At 48.3% G+C, this 16520-nt stretch overlaps 1 protein-coding gene and 1 long non-coding RNA gene across 3 annotated transcripts in view; one reads left to right on the forward strand and one right to left on the reverse strand.

Annotated features, from left to right (window-relative positions):
• The window catches only part of LOC310753641, a 64790-nt gene extending 60571 nt beyond the window's left edge, over nucleotides 1–4219 (forward strand). The window contains exon 2 of the long non-coding RNA XR_014543414.1: nucleotides 4080–4219. This is a non-coding gene — a long non-coding RNA (uncharacterized lncRNA). The remainder of the gene's footprint in view (nucleotides 1–4079) is intronic.
• The window catches only part of CHAF1A (chromatin assembly factor 1 subunit A), a 32163-nt gene continuing 18290 nt past the window's right edge, over nucleotides 2648–16520 (reverse strand). For both annotated transcript variants that reach the window (XM_083594452.1, XM_083594451.1), the window contains exons 10-15: nucleotides 15662–15742; nucleotides 13616–13708; nucleotides 11770–12019; nucleotides 7334–7827; nucleotides 5237–5327; nucleotides 2648–3007 (exon numbers count right to left, since the gene is read on the reverse strand). In XM_083594452.1, the coding sequence (XP_083450578.1) occupies nucleotides 2922–3007; nucleotides 5237–5327; nucleotides 7334–7827; nucleotides 11770–12019; nucleotides 13616–13708; nucleotides 15662–15742 (1095 nt within the window). In that variant the 3' untranslated portion in view covers nucleotides 2648–2921. The remainder of the gene's footprint in view (nucleotides 3008–5236; nucleotides 5328–7333; nucleotides 7828–11769; nucleotides 12020–13615; nucleotides 13709–15661; nucleotides 15743–16520) is intronic.

The raw sequence follows: 16520 nt of genomic DNA on the forward strand, positions 1-16520 counted from the left end.
GCCCATGACACCTTTGGGAAAGGCTGTTCTCCAATTGGAGCGCTTGCAGGCCAGTGTTTCCCAGTTGTCGGTGTTTATACTGCATTTTTTTATATTTGCCTAGCTGTCCATGGAGGCGCGGGTTACCATGGGTAGGCAAACTAAGGCCCAGGGGCTGGATCCGGCCCAATCGCCTTCTAAAACTGGCCTACGGTCAGTCCGGGAATCAGCGTGTTTTTACGTGAGTAGAATGTGTCCTTTTATTTCAAATGCATCTTTGGGTTATTTGTGGGGCATAAGAATTCATTTGTCCCCCCCCCCAAAAAATATAGTCCCCCCCCCCCAGTGTCTGAGGGACAGTGGACCGGCCCCCTGCTGAAAAAGTTTGCTGACCCCTGTTTTATGCTTTCCCCTGGGACTAAGGAATGGGTCCTGCTCCTAGGCAACACTGTGTGTATCCTGAAGTATTATGGGATGTTCGCAGGACATAGCTGACTTCCCATGGTAATGAGGCCCCCGGGGAGCGGAAGCAGCGACAACTTAATGTTGTGCCATGCCCCACCACAAATTTCAGGACCGCTGCCCACTGAGCAAAAAAAGGTTGGGCGCTGCTTGTTAGCATTTCATTCCTCCGTCGCTGGGTGCGTGATTGTTGCATCACATGGCAGTGTTTACTTTCTAGGCTTGGAAAGTGTGAGAATGGAAGTCCGTCTTATCTCTCTTCTGCTATACTGTAAGGCAGGGGTGTCAAACTCAAATTCATCGGGGGCCGCATCAGCAGTTTGGTCACCCTCAAAGGGCCGGTTGTATCTATAGGACTCAATATGCGCTCAATATAAAAACAAGTGGAGGTTTCCTGTGTAGAACGGCCAGCGCCGCTAGAGGGCAGACGTTCTATGGCTTGTAGGCTGCCACGTATGCGCTGAAGAGGCGGCTTTCTTATGTCAAAAAAAAAAAAAAAAGAAGCGAGAATAAAAGGTGAAGGCTGGCGGCCGGCGGCGGCTACACGGGCCACATGACGAGGTCTGGCGGGCCAGATTTGGCCCGCGGGCCTTGTGTTTGACACCCGTGCTGTAAGGTAAAGGGACCCCTGACCATTAGGTCCAGTCATGGCCGACTCTGGGGTTGCGGCGCTCATCTCGCTTTATTGACCGAAGGAGCCGGCATACCGCTTCTGGGTCCTGTGGCCAGCATGACTAAGCCGCTTCTGGCGAACCAGAGCAGCGCACAGAAACGCCATTTACCTTCCCGCCGGAGCGGTACCTATTTATCTACTTGTACTTTGACGTGCTTTTGAACTGCTAGATTGTCAGGAGCAGGGACCGAGCAACGGGAGCTCACCCCGTCGTGAGGATTCGAACTGCCAACCTTCTGATCGGCAAGTCCTAGGCTCTGTGGTTTAACCCACAGCGCCACCCGCATCCCTTCTGCTATACTGTACTTTTGTACTTTTCTTTACTCTCTCTCTCTCGGAGAAGAACTGAGAGGACGCCATGATTGCTTTGTCCTGTATACACTGCTTAATAATACTTAGAATGCACACATGCTTCGCAATCGTTTCTGCTATACTCTGCTGATAGTGTGCACATGTCTTTAGATATGTGTGGCTGGTGCGCACAGGGACTGATCTGTGAACGTCCTGAGCTGCGCTTCATCAGGAAGACGCCCGGAGAGGTCTGTCTCATTCTGGGGGCTGCGTGTGCCCCCCCCCCAGACGTGTTCCGACGCTGCTGGTACAATCTCCAGTTTCTTTAGAGCATCGGATGGGGAAGATGCAAGACACCACCTGAAACACTGTGCTGCTGCCAGTTAAGGTAGACAGTGCAGAACTACATGGTCAAGAAGCAGCTTCCATGTTCCTAAAGGGAACGTACCGTATTTTTCGCTCCATAGGGCGCACCTAGTTTTTTTTTGGGGGGGGGGACAAAGAAAAAAAATTATTTCCCCCCCCCCAGCCCCAAAGAGCAAAGAAGCCAAGACAGCCAGCGGGATCCATCTCAGTGGCTGTCTTGGCTTCCTCTTTAGCCGCGGGGCTGGGACGGGGGAAGCCTGAGCAACCTCGCCTTCGCTCCCGGAGCTTGCTGCTATCCGCAAGCCTTCGGAGCCCGGTGGTAACTCCCGCCGGGCTCCGAAGGCTTGCAGATAGCTGCCCAAAGCCCGGGGTGTGCAGTGCTGCACTCCCCAGGATTCAGGCTGCTGCCTCCTATCTGCAAGCCTTGGAAGCCCAGCGGGAACTCCCACCGGGCTCCGAAGGCTTGCGGATAGCTTCCTGAAGCCTGGAGAGCGAGAGGGGTCGGTGCGCACCGACCCCTCTCGCTCTCCAGGCTTCAGCGAAAGCCTGCATTCACTCCATAGGACACACACACATTTCCCCTTCATTTTTGGAGGGGGGAAAGTGCGTCTTATAGGGCGAAAAATACGGTATTTCAAAGCCAACATCCATGCGCAGCTTTGTCACTTCTGGCGCCGGGTTTCCTCCTCCAGCTGCCAGAGTGGATGTGAAAGATCAGCTGAGACTGGGAAAGGAGACTAGGGGCCTTCATGCCGATGATGTGAATGGAATAGAAGGGATGAGCAGGCATGGATTTGAGTGTTCCTGGCATACTTTTAAACCCCTCTCCCCTCCTAGACAAAATGCGCCAGGTATCCCCATTTGTATGGGGCACACTGAAAAGGTCAATAATGCTTTTATTAGAGAGAGTATAAGTGTATTTTCATCTAAACCTGCCCCCCTCCCCCCAACTAAACCTCTAAAAAGTACGTCTTGTGCTTCCACTGATCTGAAGCAGAACAAAGTGCTGTCTTCTCTTTACAAGGAATACAGAGTATGTTCAAGTATCTTATACAATAAAAAAGATACAGAGGAGTTTTTTAAAAAAAACATTCTAAGGAATTCTACATACATACAGAGCAGTTAATGGGTGGGGTGGGGACTGTGTATATCAAACAGCATTAGAGGAGTCGACGGCAGCGACTGAAGTAGCTTGCTCTCCCTCAGATGCGATTTCCGGGGTCTCCAACGCAGGTGCTGTAAAGACACAAAAGTTTACTCTAAAAATAGAAAAGGTGCCTCCTGTTGTGAAGCTTCCTTTGGAGCTAACCTGTTACAGCTCCCAATTCTTTTCCCTAGGCCAGTCCCCCTTGGCTGAATTGTTCCCAGCTGACGTTTGGCTAATACCAAGATACACAATAAGCAGCTGCTCCTCTGTAGTTGTGGGCGCATCAGGAAGGGTTTTTCACTGTTTTTTTGTGTTCAGAAAAGTGATCAATTCCCCCCGCCGCACTTTTTATTAAGAATTGTAGTAATTATTATTATTATTATTATTATTATTATTATTATTATTATTATTATTATTTGTAGCCCGCCCATCTGGCTGGGTTTCCCCAGCCACTCTGGGCGGCTTCCACAGAAACAAAAAATACACTAAAATCACACATTAAAATCTGCCTTGAACAGGGCTGCCTTAAGATGTCTTCTGAATGTCAGGTAGTTGTTTATCGCTTTGACATCTGATGGGAGGGCGTTCCACAGGGCGGGTGCCACTACAGAGAAGGCCCTCTGCCTGGTTCCCTGTAATCTCACTTCTGGCAGTGAGGGAACCTCCAGAAGGCCCTCGGCGCTGGACCTCAGTGTCCGGGCTTGACGATGGGGTGGAGACGCTCCTTCAGATATACTGGACCGAGGCCGTTTAGGGCTTTAAAGGTCAGCACCAACGCTTTGAATTGGGCTCGGAAACGTACTGGGAGCCAATGTAGGTCTTTCAAGACCAGTGTTATATGGTCTCGGCGGCCAGTCCCAGTCACCGGTCTAGCTGCCGCATTGTAGAGTTGGAAGCAACACTCATGATTGTGCTCTTATATCAAATTTCCTTTTCTGCGTATACTGCGTATACTGTAATGTTTTACTGTTGCTATGGCCATTGGCTAATGCGAATAACGTTTTATCTATCTATCTCATGATGTAACAACCCCCCAATGATTAGCACTAAAACAGGAGTGTGTTTGTGTGTCCAACTTTTATTCTAGATCCAACAAGCCATGGTTTATTGAACTCAAGACTGACGTGGGGACAGAGTCAGGGCCTAGTTAACACTATACAGTGGTGCCTCGCAAGACGAAAAGAATCCGTTCCGCGAGTCTCTTCGTCTTGCGGTTTTTTCGTCTTGCGAAGCAAGCCCATTAGCGGCTTAGCGGATTAGCGCTATTAGCGGCTTAGCTGATAAGCGGCTTAGCGGATCAGCTGTTAAGCGGCTTAGCGGATCAGCTGATAAGCGGCTTAGCGGCTTGGGAAAAAGGGGGGGGGGAAGGAAAAAAACCCCACAGGAACTCGCAAGACATTTTCGTCTTGCGAAGCAAGCCCATAGGAAATTCGTTTTGCGAAGCACCTCCAAAACGGAAAACCCTTTCGTCTAGCGGGTTTTCCGTCTTGCGAGGCATTCATCTTGCGGGGCACCACTGTACAAAAAATTGAGGCATGACAGCTGTCACCGCAGGCCCTTCTTACTCTGCCCTTGAATGGCTGTATGGAACATACGGCCAAGAAACTGACCACCTAATTGCTAGCAAAGCAAGGAGGGGGGGGGCAATGGGCTGGGAAGATGGGAAGGAATTCCACCTCACAATGATGCCGTGTGTGTCAGAAGAGCGAGAAGTGGCCACAAACACAAGCTTGCATTAAGGCAGGCTTCCTCAACCTCGGCCCTCCAGATGTTTTGGGACTACAGTTCCCATCATCCCTGACCACTGGTCTTGCTAGCTAGGGATGATGGGAGTTGTAGGCCCAAAACATCTGGAGGGCCGAGTTTGCCTATGCCTGCATTAAGGGATCCTTCCGGAACAGAAATTAAACCCAAGTCTACTGAACATTAGGCCACTTGTTCACATGCACACAGCAGTTAATTCAGAGTGCTTGTTGTCCCACAGACCCCCCAGTCATTTCCTTTAAAGATGCATAAGCAAAAGCAAGGAAAGATTTTTCCATAGATGGCTCTGATCATCCTCTCGCCTCTGTGGGTTGACCTGTGTGTGAGACGTCTTGGGAAACAGCCGTGTGCTTGTTTTTCCAGTTCTTTAATTCTCTGCCACTGCGTTTTCTGAGTCCTGTCATGACAAGAGCTACAATCTTAAAAGCAGGCTTCCTAAGCCGGCTTGGGAGAGACCATGAGCATATGGCACACACAAAGACACTAGGCAGCTTCTGGAGGTGAGAGGGTGTACCTGTGCGTGGGTGGCCAACTGCCTAAACCAGGTGCCTCACCTTTGCTTTTCTGCACGTCCACAATCATGCATTCATCGTCATCCTCTTCCTCCGTGTCAGCCTGAAAGCCATCCATCTCTGTGGTTTCAGCCTTGGAACAAAGAGAAGGGGGTGGGGAAGGAAGGTGTTTTCAGACATCAGCAACCAATAGGCAGGTGAATTATGCCACCCACTAAATGGACTCTAAAATGAAAAAAACTATGACCCAAAAGAGTGGCAAGATTGAGCCCTGGAGGCAGAGCGGCTAGCAGGAGGAAAGAACAGAGAAGAGAGGGAAATCTCACAGGGAGCAGGGATGTGGGCCTAGATGATGCTGGGCTCTACAGTGGTACCTCGGGTTACATACGCTTCAGGTTACATACGCTTCAGTTTACAGACTCCGCTAACCCAGAAATAGTGCTTCAGGATGAGAACAGAAATCGTGCTCCGGTGGTGCAGCGGCAGCAGGAGGCCCCATTAGCTAAAGTGGTGCTTCAGGTTAAGAACAGTTTCAGGTTAAGAACAGACCTCCGGAATGAATTAAGTACTTAACCTGAGGTACCACTGCATATTCTTGTCTTCTCTGATCACTGGAGTTGGAATCCAACAGCTTTTGGAGGACCACAGGTTCCCTATTCCTTATGTGGGGTTGGGGACAAGAAAGCCTGTCTCCCTCCAGAAAGGCAAGGGAATTGAGGGACAGGACCACAGCTCAGTGGCAGAATACACTCTGCATGCGGATTCAGCCCCTAGAATCTCCCGTTAAAAAAATAATTGGGCAGCAGGTGATAGGAGAAAGACCATACCTGAGCCTTGGAGAGCCACTTCGAAGCCAGTATAGACGATACTGGCCTAAATGGACCATAGTCCCTGGCTGGCAGGGACTGATCCAATGAACCTCGTGGTTCATTGAGGGAGGATTCGAACCCACGCCACACTAGCTTGATCAGGGCTGGGGAAGCCGTCCCTCCATATATTGTTATGCTCCGGGATCCCTTATCAGCCCCAGCGAGTATGGCCAGTGGTCAGAGATGGTGGGAGCTGTCTAGGGCTGGGTGATAACACTGGTAAATTGTCTGAAACCGGTACTGCGTTCAGCTATTGAGCTGGTGATACATCACGCAGTGGCCAGGATGTATTCCCAGCTCAAATTGCCTGCAAAGGCGCAGGCAGGCAGATGGAGCCTGTGGTGGTTCTGGGCTCTGCCTGCGGCTTTGAGGAAGCCCCCCACCCCCCACTAGCCAGAGTGGTCTGGGGGCTTGCTCAGCTTTAGTGCTGGGTGATGTATCTCACCTGCCCCTTCCTCCCCTAAGGTGGGGAGGAAGAAGCTGCTGAGATACATTCCAGGCATCGAGATATATCAGCATATAGCGATATTTAGCTGCCGGATATATCATGATGTTGAAAACTGGGTAGCACCCAGTCATAGAGCTCTCATCCTCCAGACATTGCTGGGGACAGGCTGCTGCTGTTAAAATTTGCTAGTCGCTTTTCTCGCAGAGTGACCCAAAGCGGCTTACATTAAAGATAGCTTAAGGTCACAAGTGATGTATGGAAGTGAGAGCTGGACCGTAAAGAAAGCTGATCACCGAAGAATGGATGCTTTTGAATTCTGGTGCTGGAGGAGACTCTCGAGAGTCCCATGGACTGCAAGAAGACCAAACCTCTCCATTCTGAAGGAAATCAGCCCTGAGTGCTCACTGGAAGGACAGATCCTGAAGCTGAGGCTCCAAGCCTTTGGCCACCTCATGAGAAGAGAAGACTCCCTGGAAAAGACCCTGATGGTGGGAAAGATTGAGGGCGCAAGGAGAAGGGGACGACAGAGGACGAGATGGTGGGACAGTGTTCTTGAAGCTACCAGCATGAGTTTGACCAAACTGCAGTGGAATACAGGAGGGCCTGGCGTGCTCTGGTCCAGGGGGTCACAAAGAGTTGGACACGACTAAACAACAACAACAAGGCCACAAGAACCTAGAAACGCAGGAAAGAGGCAGAATTCACAAAATTCAACAATGCTACGCTTCAAATTAAGGGCCCTCTGCAGCAGGTTGCTAAGGGCTTGGGGAGCACGGCCGTACTAGTCTAGGCAGAAAACGGAGTGCCTGAAAGGAACCTCACCTGTTCAGCGCCAAGAGGCCTCTTCATGAACTTGGTGATGGACATGCTTCCTGTCGACTTCCGTTTCGCAGAGACCGGGGTGGTCTGTATCGCTGCCCCTCCCGGCAAACTGCTGCTGGCGTCCTCCTTGGAGACTTGGGTGACGTAATTCCACTGGCAAGGGACGGGCAAGTTCTCTTGGGCGTAGCTCTTCAGCACCTCGGGGTGCACGTACCAACACATCCGGTGGTCGGGCCTCTTCTCGTAGACGGAGTTCTCGGAGATGATTCGTTTTAGCCTGGCTTTGGAAGGGATGGCGGAGCCATCGTGGGCGGGGGCCTGGGCCCAGGAAGTGTTGGGGCTTGTGGGGCTGGCATCCCCGCTCTCCAAAGCAGAGGTGGAGCTGTTGCTGTTGCCCTGCAGGAGCCCCATGCGGCAGCACTCCTGGAACTCCTGGATGATGACCTTGCTTCCGTTAACGTTCCCGTGAAGCAGGGGAAGCAGCTGTCCCAAGACTGGAGCATGGCGAAAAGAAGAAAGAGAGGATTAGGATGCTGTTTCATACAGATGAAGGAGGGCAGTCAAGTCATCAAGAGATTGTCCGGCTGTCAACTTCTTCTTCTTTTTTTTTAATAAGATATTTATTAGAATTTTCCATTTTATACAAAGAAAAAATTAAAAAGAAAAAATAATAAAAACACATAAAGTTCATAACTTATTTTTCAATAACATATTTCCCTGACCTCCTCATGCCTCCCCTTCTTGTATTCCAGTTCAAATTGTTTATCCGGCAAATCCTTATCTCATAGCATTACAGTTAAAAAAACCCTTATTTTCTATCCATCTTCTTAAATTATTGTAGCTTAAACTTCTACTTATATACAAAGAAAAAAGAACCATTTTTTCATATTCTTTTGTACCATTACAGCTAGAAACCACTTAATTTCAATCCAACATCACTCAACATTCATTAATATTGCAGTGTTTTTGTAAGTAGTCCTTGAATTTCTTCCATTCTTGAGACTTCCGGGTTGGTGCCATTGTTTAATGGCGGATTCCCTCCGAGCTCCGGAGGGAATCGGCTCCGTAGTGTCTGGGTCTGGCCGCTGCGGCGAAGCGGGGACCCTTAAAATCACAGGCGCGGATGCCTGTGAACATAGAGACTCGGCGGGCACCATTTGCGCCCCCCCAATCCGCGACGGAGCCTTTTTAAAGGCTTCGGAACGGAGGCAGGGTAAGGCGTGGTGCTGAGAGTACTCCCTCGTCTACGGAGTGAAGCCGCAAGCCATTGACAGAGAGCGCCAACTTCTTCTAAGAGTGATTGGATCCTAAAACATCAACCCGTGAGTAATACGGAGATTGGAACTTTAAAAAATTTCTTATCTTGGATTTGGAACGAGCGGGAAGGGGCTAAAAAGGAAGTCCACCCCCCCCCTTTGTAAACAACTTAAAGCAAAGGACTGGGCAGCTAAGGTCGAGAGAATCTGTTTCTTGCTTTTTTTTAACTAAAGATCCTGACCTCACGGTTTGGACATTATAAGAGGATATTCTGGAGGATAAAAAGAATTTTGGGAGCTGAAACTACACCCCCCCCTAGACCCGGGAACGTCCGATGAGAAAGCCTGTTGCATGGAAGATTTTGACAGCTGTCAAGTGAGCTGCTAGTCAGCTAGTTGTCAGCTGGAAAAAGAGAACATTGTTTCTGCTGTTTTTGCTGGTTTATTTGGGATAACTTGTTGAAAATAAGGTTGATACAAAATAACTGGACTTTTGGTTTTTGAGCTGAAAGGAAGATCAAGGAATTAAATCCCCCTAGAGGGGTAACAAGGATACTACATTACAAAAATGGCTGGAGTGTCTAAATTCCAAGCAGAATTGGACAGAGCACTGGTTCTCTTGGGAAACTTACAAGATGAGTACGATGCTTTGTCTACAGAGGTAGCGCTATTACACTGGACAGTAAACAACAGCTTGGAGTCTGATAAGGATTTGAAACAGGAAGCCTATTCAACTGAACAAATAAATGAAACCGAAAGCGTAGACACGATGGAGCAATATGTTCTTTTTGAAGAAAACGAAGGAGGAGATGGAGGTTTGCAGGAGTCAAAGGAGAGCTACAATATGGGGCCTGACATGATGATAAAAAAGGACAATAAAAACTGGATGCGGAAAGCCTGGTTTGATTGGGAATTTGGAAAATGGAGAGATCCTCTTTTGAGGAGATCTGAAGACCTGAGGATTATAAATTTGTTGAAGGTGGAAGCTGGAGCTGTGGGGACATTTGGATTTGAAAGAAATTTGAAACAAGAGTTGGAATACCCCATAGGCTTTGCTTTTGCTTTTAAGTATGGAGGACTGGCTAGAAGCAACACCGATTCTGTTGGGCCGGAGCCCCTCCGAGACCTGGGGCTTAACATCAAGGTCTATCAAAGAGACCGGCAGAAAGGAACTGAGAGAGACATAAGGGCCTCGGACCTGAGATCTCCAGGCTAAATAAATAATATAAAGACTGATGGATATTGGTTGGGGACTGGAACCGGGAGAAGGGTGGGTGGAGGTTGGGAATCCAAAGGGTACATAAGGATAATTTGCATTGCTTTGTTTGTTTTATATTTTGTTAGTGGTAAGGAAATTGGGTAAACCGTGGAAGGGAAATTTTGGTCGACCTTAGGAAAAAGGTTCAAGAATAAATTAATGAGGTATAAGTATTGATGTGTAATTTTAATAAGGTGAAATTGGTTTTTTTTTTCTTTTTTTTTTTTTAAACTAAGTGAGAACAAGGCTGTTAAAAATAAATGGAGGAAATGGAAAAAAGAAGTAAAGTAAAATAACAGTATGTTAGAGTAAATGTTTAAGTTAAGGTGAAGAAATAAGTTAAGGACTTGCTGAATTGACAATTTAAATTGGAATACAAGAAGGGGAGGTGTGAGGAGGTCTGAGAAATAAGGTTGAGGAAAATAAGTATCAGAAACTGTATGTGTTTTTTCTATTTTTTTTGTTTAGTTTCGAATATTTTGTTTATTTTTTTTTGTTTTTGTTTGTTGTGTGTTTTTTGAAAATACCAATAAATATTTAATTAAAAAAAAAAAAATGAATTTCTTCCATTCTTCTTCTGCCGACTCTTCTCCCTGGTTGTCCGGCTGTCAACTTCAGGCCAGTCCCCTCCCCTTCCCAAATAATTTCCGAATACAGTGGTACCTCGGGTTAAGTACTTAATTCGTTCCGGAGGCCCGTTCTTAACCTGAAACTGTTCTTAACCTGAAGCACCACTTTAGCTAATGGGGCCTCCTGCTGCCGCCGCGCCGCCGGAGCCCGATTTCTGTTCTTATCCTGAAGCAAAGTTCTTAACCTGAAGTACTATTTCGGGGTTAGCGGAGTGTGTAACCTGAAGTGTATGTAACCGGAAGGTACCACTGTAATAATTTATTATTTATACCCCGCCCATCTGACTGGGTTTCCCCGAGCCACTCCGGGCGGCTTACAGCACCTAAAAAATTGTAAAATATTAGACATTTAAAACTTCCCGAAACAGGGCTGCCTTCAGGTGTCTTCTAAAAGTCAGATAGTTGTGTATTTCCTTGATATCTGGTGGGGAGGGCACCACCACCGAGAAGGCCCTGTGCCTGGTTCCTTGTAACGTCACTTCTAGGAGTGTGGGAATGGACCTCTGTGTCTGGGTTGAATTAGGCTGTTTAGGGCTTTAAAGGTCAGTACCAAGACTTTTGAATTCTGCTTGGAAACGTACTGTGATGTATCCCCAGAAAACCCTTTGTTAGGAAAGGGTTTGTGTAACAAGCCCAGAAATTCCACTGTTTCCTACAGGAACATTTCTAATCTGCTATCTCTCCCCCCCAATCCCACCACGGTTGCCTGCCAACCAGCAAAAGGGAGACAAAGGGAAAACTGATTCAGCTGATCTCTCTCCCAACTCCCTCGCTGTGGTTTGTGCCCGAAAATGGCTGGTAGCATCAACGTGCAGGCTCCCTCTGGCTTTTTTAGGAGGCTGACATCATGTATGCACATTTGTATTGATAAAGGCCTACTTTTCACTTAACACCTGAGTCTGTCTGCGTTCCATAGGGGAACCTGGTTAGGACGAACGCTTTACAAATTTCTCCAACAGATAAGCCAGCCACTTCCATAAACCAGGCGCACCCACCGGGTAGATTGTGATCTACCGGTAGATCACTGGACATTTGTGGTAGATCACTGGTTCCCCCCAAAGAAGCTCAAGAAGTTGGCTCCCCTAAAAAAAGCTCAAAGTTGTTGACCTGAACCCTTCAAAAGGGGGTAGATGATCACTGCCAGTCTTTAACTCCGTGAGTAGATCGCGGTCTCTTGGGAGTTGGTCACCCCTGCCATAAACCTTTCCTTACAGCCTCGTAACACCTTTAGCCGAAGCCACCCTTGCTCTGTGGAAGAGGCAGAGCTGTTCACTCTTCCTGCCTGTGGCTTACTTTGCTGGTCTTTCGTTTTCTTTTTGCTGCTTTTTTCTAACGGATCTTCATCAGCAATCGTTGAGTCCAGGATAGAAACTGTGAACTGCTGCAGGGGCCTCAGATCTGCGTCACTGTTTTCCTTGCCTTCCCAAACGCAGCCGATCTTCACAGGCTGAAGGACGCGGAATCTCTTCCCCTTGGTGATCAGCTCGTCCCACTCCTTCGCTTTCAGCTTCTGGCGAGCTTTGTAATTCTCGGGGTCACATTCCTGGAAGGGGAAGAAAAGCATTACTCTGATGAAGAAGGAGAACGGCTCAAAAGGTTGGGTGTTTGCATAACTAAAGATAAAGGTTTGGTCACTTTACTACTGAAGTACAGTCGTACCTCAGAAGTCGAATGCCTTGCGAGTCAAACGTTTTGGCTCCCGAACGCCGCAAACCCAGAAGTGAGTGTTCTGGTTTGTGAACATTCTTTGGAACCCAAACATCCGACGCATTTCTATCAGTGCCAGGGTTAGAAACTCAGATATATAATCTAATCACTAAATAGCGCCTTAAACCTAGGTTACACTTGCCACAGTAGAAGGTCTAGGTGCCATTCTCTCCCCCCCCCCCCACCAGTGAAGTTCTTTTCTATTACACTTGTGCCTTGGTTTTTGAACAGCTTAGTTTTCGAATGTTTTGGCTCCCAAATGCTGCAAACCCGGAAGTGACTGTTCTGGTTTGTGAACTATTTTTGGAAGCTGAACGTTCGATGCGGGTTCCGTGGGTTCTGATTGGCTGCAGGCATGGGGAGTAGCCACACCCACTTCAGACATGCCCACCAATGGCGTGCAGCGCTCGAAAGGTTGGTCAAGAGGGAAGGTGCCCCCCCTGGCTGTACATCCCGCCTACCTCCCAGCTTAGCTAGCCAATATGAGATCAGCGCTTTGAATTCTAAAACTTAGAACCGGAGATTTTTGTACAGTTTATAACCAGCAAGTTATTGGTGCCGCAAGGACTGTTGCATCACTGCCAAGCTGGGTAGATCAAGTTACCCTAATAATAATAATAATAATAATAATAATAATAATAATAATTTTTATTTCTACCTCGCCCTCCCCAGCCAAGGCCAGGCTCAGGGCGGCTAACAAGCAATAATAAAAACAAGTTGAATGAATACAACTTAAAAACAAAATTAAAATACAACATTAAAATATTGAAACATTAAAATATTAAAATGCAGCCTCATCACAGGAGGAGAAAGGAAAAAGGAAAAAGAGGGGGAGGGAATCAAATTGGCTCCAAGTCAACGGCCAGGAGGAACAACTCTGTCTTACAGGCCCTGCGGAAAGAAATCTGATCCTCCAGGGCCCTGGTCTCATGAGACAGAGCGTTCTACCAGGCCGGAGCCAGTTTTGAAAAGGCCCTGGCTCTGGTTGAAGCTAATCTAACTTCCTTAGGGCCCGGGACCACTAGGGTGTTGCTATTTATGGACCTTGAGGCTCTCCGTGGGGCAGACCGGGAGAGGCGGTCCCGTAGGTACGAGGGTCCTAGGCCATGAAGGGCTTTAAAGGTCAAAACCAGCATCTTAAATCTGACCCTGTACTCCACCGGGAGCCAATGCAGCTGGAAAAGCACTGGGTGAATATGCTCCCATGGCAGAGACCCCCTGAGGAGCCTCGCTGCTGCATTCTGCACCCGCTGGAGTTTCTGGGACAGCTTCAAGGGCAGCCCCGCGTAGAGCGAATTACAGTAGTCAAGCCTGGAGGTGACCGTCGCATGGATCACTGTGGCCACTGTACCCTACACAAGTAACCTTTTGCAAATTTATTCCCAAGGCAGTTCAGTCTTGTTGTAAGGTGCCCTGGAATTCTGTGGCTTACTTCAGTCACACCTTCATCCTCTGAGAGGTACCCATGGGGCACAAAGAAGCCGTCGTCATCGTCTTCCTCCTCTCCCCCCTCATCGTCATCATCCTGAAAGATTTAAAAGTAGACGTCAAGAAAACCTGGAAAGGGGCACGTTTTAAACGGTGTGGTGTCAGCCTCTTTCTAGAGCAAACAACAGCAAAAGACTTTTATTATCTTAAAGGTGAAACAAATTTATTACGGTGTAAACTTTTGATGGACTGGCATTCAAGCTCCAGCATATTATAAAAGTTGTTAGGCTTTAAGGTGCCACAAGAGTCATTTCGGTGCAATAGGGCAACACAGCCACCCCTCTGGAAACTTTTAATAAAGAGTATTGTCGGATCAGATGGGATATATGTACCTATATATCTAAAAAAGGTAAAGGTAAAGGCTCCCTGGATGGTTAAGTCCAGTCAAAGGTGACGATGGGGTTGCGGCGCTCATCTCGCTTTCAGGCCGAGGGAGCCGGGGTTTGTCCACAGACAGCTTTCCAGGTCATGTGGCCAACATGACTAAACCGCTACACACACAAACAAGGCAAGCTAGAGAATCTCCATGGTGCAAGCCTGGGCAGTATGTTTGGAGGTCTTGGGGCTGAGCAGACGACAAGACCACCCCCCCCCCGGGCTTGCTGATGTGGTCCAATGGAAAGCAAAGCAAGACGTTTGGCACTAGCTTGGCGGCAGGAGTTGCCAGGAGGAGTAGTACAAAGCGCCATCCAACTGCCTTAGGGACTCCACTCTGGATTTGTATTAGGTTTATTCCTTAACCTTTTCTTCTCCCAAAGGTGTCCCCCAAGGCAGTGGGAACTGATTTTTCCTTTGGGGTCCTTGGGTTCATGCCCAAAGCCTTTCTCATGAACCGCCTAACAGGACAAAGAATGCCTTTAACACATGACAAAAATAAGCCAGTGTAAAAGCTGCAGTATGGGCCAGGTAAGGCAACCTCCAGGTGTTCACTTGCTCAATTTACATCCCACCTCTCCTCCAAGGTGGCATACATGCTTCTCCTCCTCCCTAGTTTATCCTGAGGAGGTAGGATTAAGCTAAGGGCCAGGGACTGGACCCCAAAGTCATCCACCGAGCTTGATGCAGCTGAATGAGGATTTGATCCATGCGTGTTGAACCCTGTCTGGACAACAACATGCCCAACCATTGGCCTGTGCTGGCTGGGGATGATGGGAGCTGAGGTCCAGTAACCGCAAGCCCATTGGCAGGGCACCACACTGGCTGGCCCCTAATCCACAGCCTTAACCTCAGCATGAACTGTCCGAAAAAACAAGGCATGGCACTATGAGTGTACAGCTAAATATATTTAAAACCTTTACCCCTAAAACATACCCTACTGTAAGCATTTCTGCTTTTAAGACTCACTGAAAAGTCAGTAACGTCAGGTCAGCTGCAACTCCACTTATCAAGGTTTGCAAAATGGCATATAAATGTTTCCAAACATAAATTAAAAATAAACAAACTTGGTAGCACGGGGAAATTGCTTGCGTGCATCTGCAGTTCTGTCCTTGTTCAGAAAGGTATCACTGCAATTATTATTACTACGATGATTAAGATTTATATGCCACCCTCCATCGTAAGATATCAGGGCGCTTCACAAGGTAAAAGCACAAATATATAGTTAAAACAAAAACAAGGGGCGTCCAGTAGTGGAAGCTTCTGTCACACTCTGCAACACAAGAGGCAACTTATCCCTCCATGCATAAAGCTTCTATAAATAACCACAGTGCTGCTGGAACTTTGGTGGGGAAGATCTACGTATTGGCTTGTTGCTCTGACATCATGAGCCTACTCCCTCCCGAAAAGCCGGCCCAGTGAGGACTGAGCATGCTCAGTGTGGCCACAGAACACGGAACAACTGCTGGTCCCAGAAGATGGCATGGCTGGTTGCAACCCACGCTGCAGCATTTTCCTGCAGGTGATCCTGCTTGTCTCTATTACACCCGGAACCCTGGTTCCTTTGACAAAGAAGTCTCCTGCTTGCAGGCAGAAGGTGGCCATTCGTCCTTACCCCTTCGCTGTGAGAGAGAGACTCCCCAGGCTCCTCCTCCTCCCATTCTTCGTCACTCTCCACTTCGTAGTCCAGAAGTTTCTGCAGAGGAAAGGAGGAAACAAAAAAAGCAATACCGTACTGAAAAACTATTCTGCCTTGAGAAGTACTGCAGGCTGTACACAGGATTTTGGAGAAGGAACAAGAGGCTAGATCAGGGGTCAGCAAGGTTTATCTCGCCTGGGCCAGATCAGTCCCGCGGAGATCCCTCACACCTGCGATTTCTGGCACCTGCGCATGCACAGACGTGATTTCTGGTGCCACGGAAGCAAGTCCCCGCACTGTGCTGGCTTAACGCAGCGCGTGAGCAGACAACTCGGTTCAAGAGCAGCTCGTGGGCTGGTCAAATGACCACCGCGGGCCGCTTCTCGCCCATGGGCCTTAGGTTACCCCTGGGCTACATTCTAGCAACACTGTGCTGCCAGACTGGGAGGAGAGGGATCTGCAATACAGGACAGGGAGTGAGGGAATCGTCCTCTTTGCTCCCCAGGGAACAATATAAAGAGCAGAGACGGTGATTTTCCTTCACACTGCAGCACTGGGCAGGAAACCTCAGTTGCAGCTCACAGTCTGTTGCTTAGTGGAGGCAAAGTGAACTTATGAAGCCCATTGCCAAGCAGACAGAAAATAAAAGCCACAGAGCTGCACTAAACCACACAGAAAGCTGCCTTATGCCACGTCAGGCCATTGGATTCATCTATGTCTGTATCATCAGAACTGCCTGGCAGCAGCTCGCCAGAATTTCCCCAGTCCTACTTTCTATGGATCAGGGATTCTTTAGCTTCAAGTCCTCCCTTGCAGGTGGCCAGAGTAGATGCCG

This window comes from Podarcis filfolensis (assembly GCF_964270895.1).
Source record: "Podarcis filfolensis genome assembly, chromosome: 18".
Taxonomy (NCBI): domain Eukaryota; kingdom Metazoa; phylum Chordata; class Lepidosauria; order Squamata; family Lacertidae; genus Podarcis; species Podarcis filfolensis.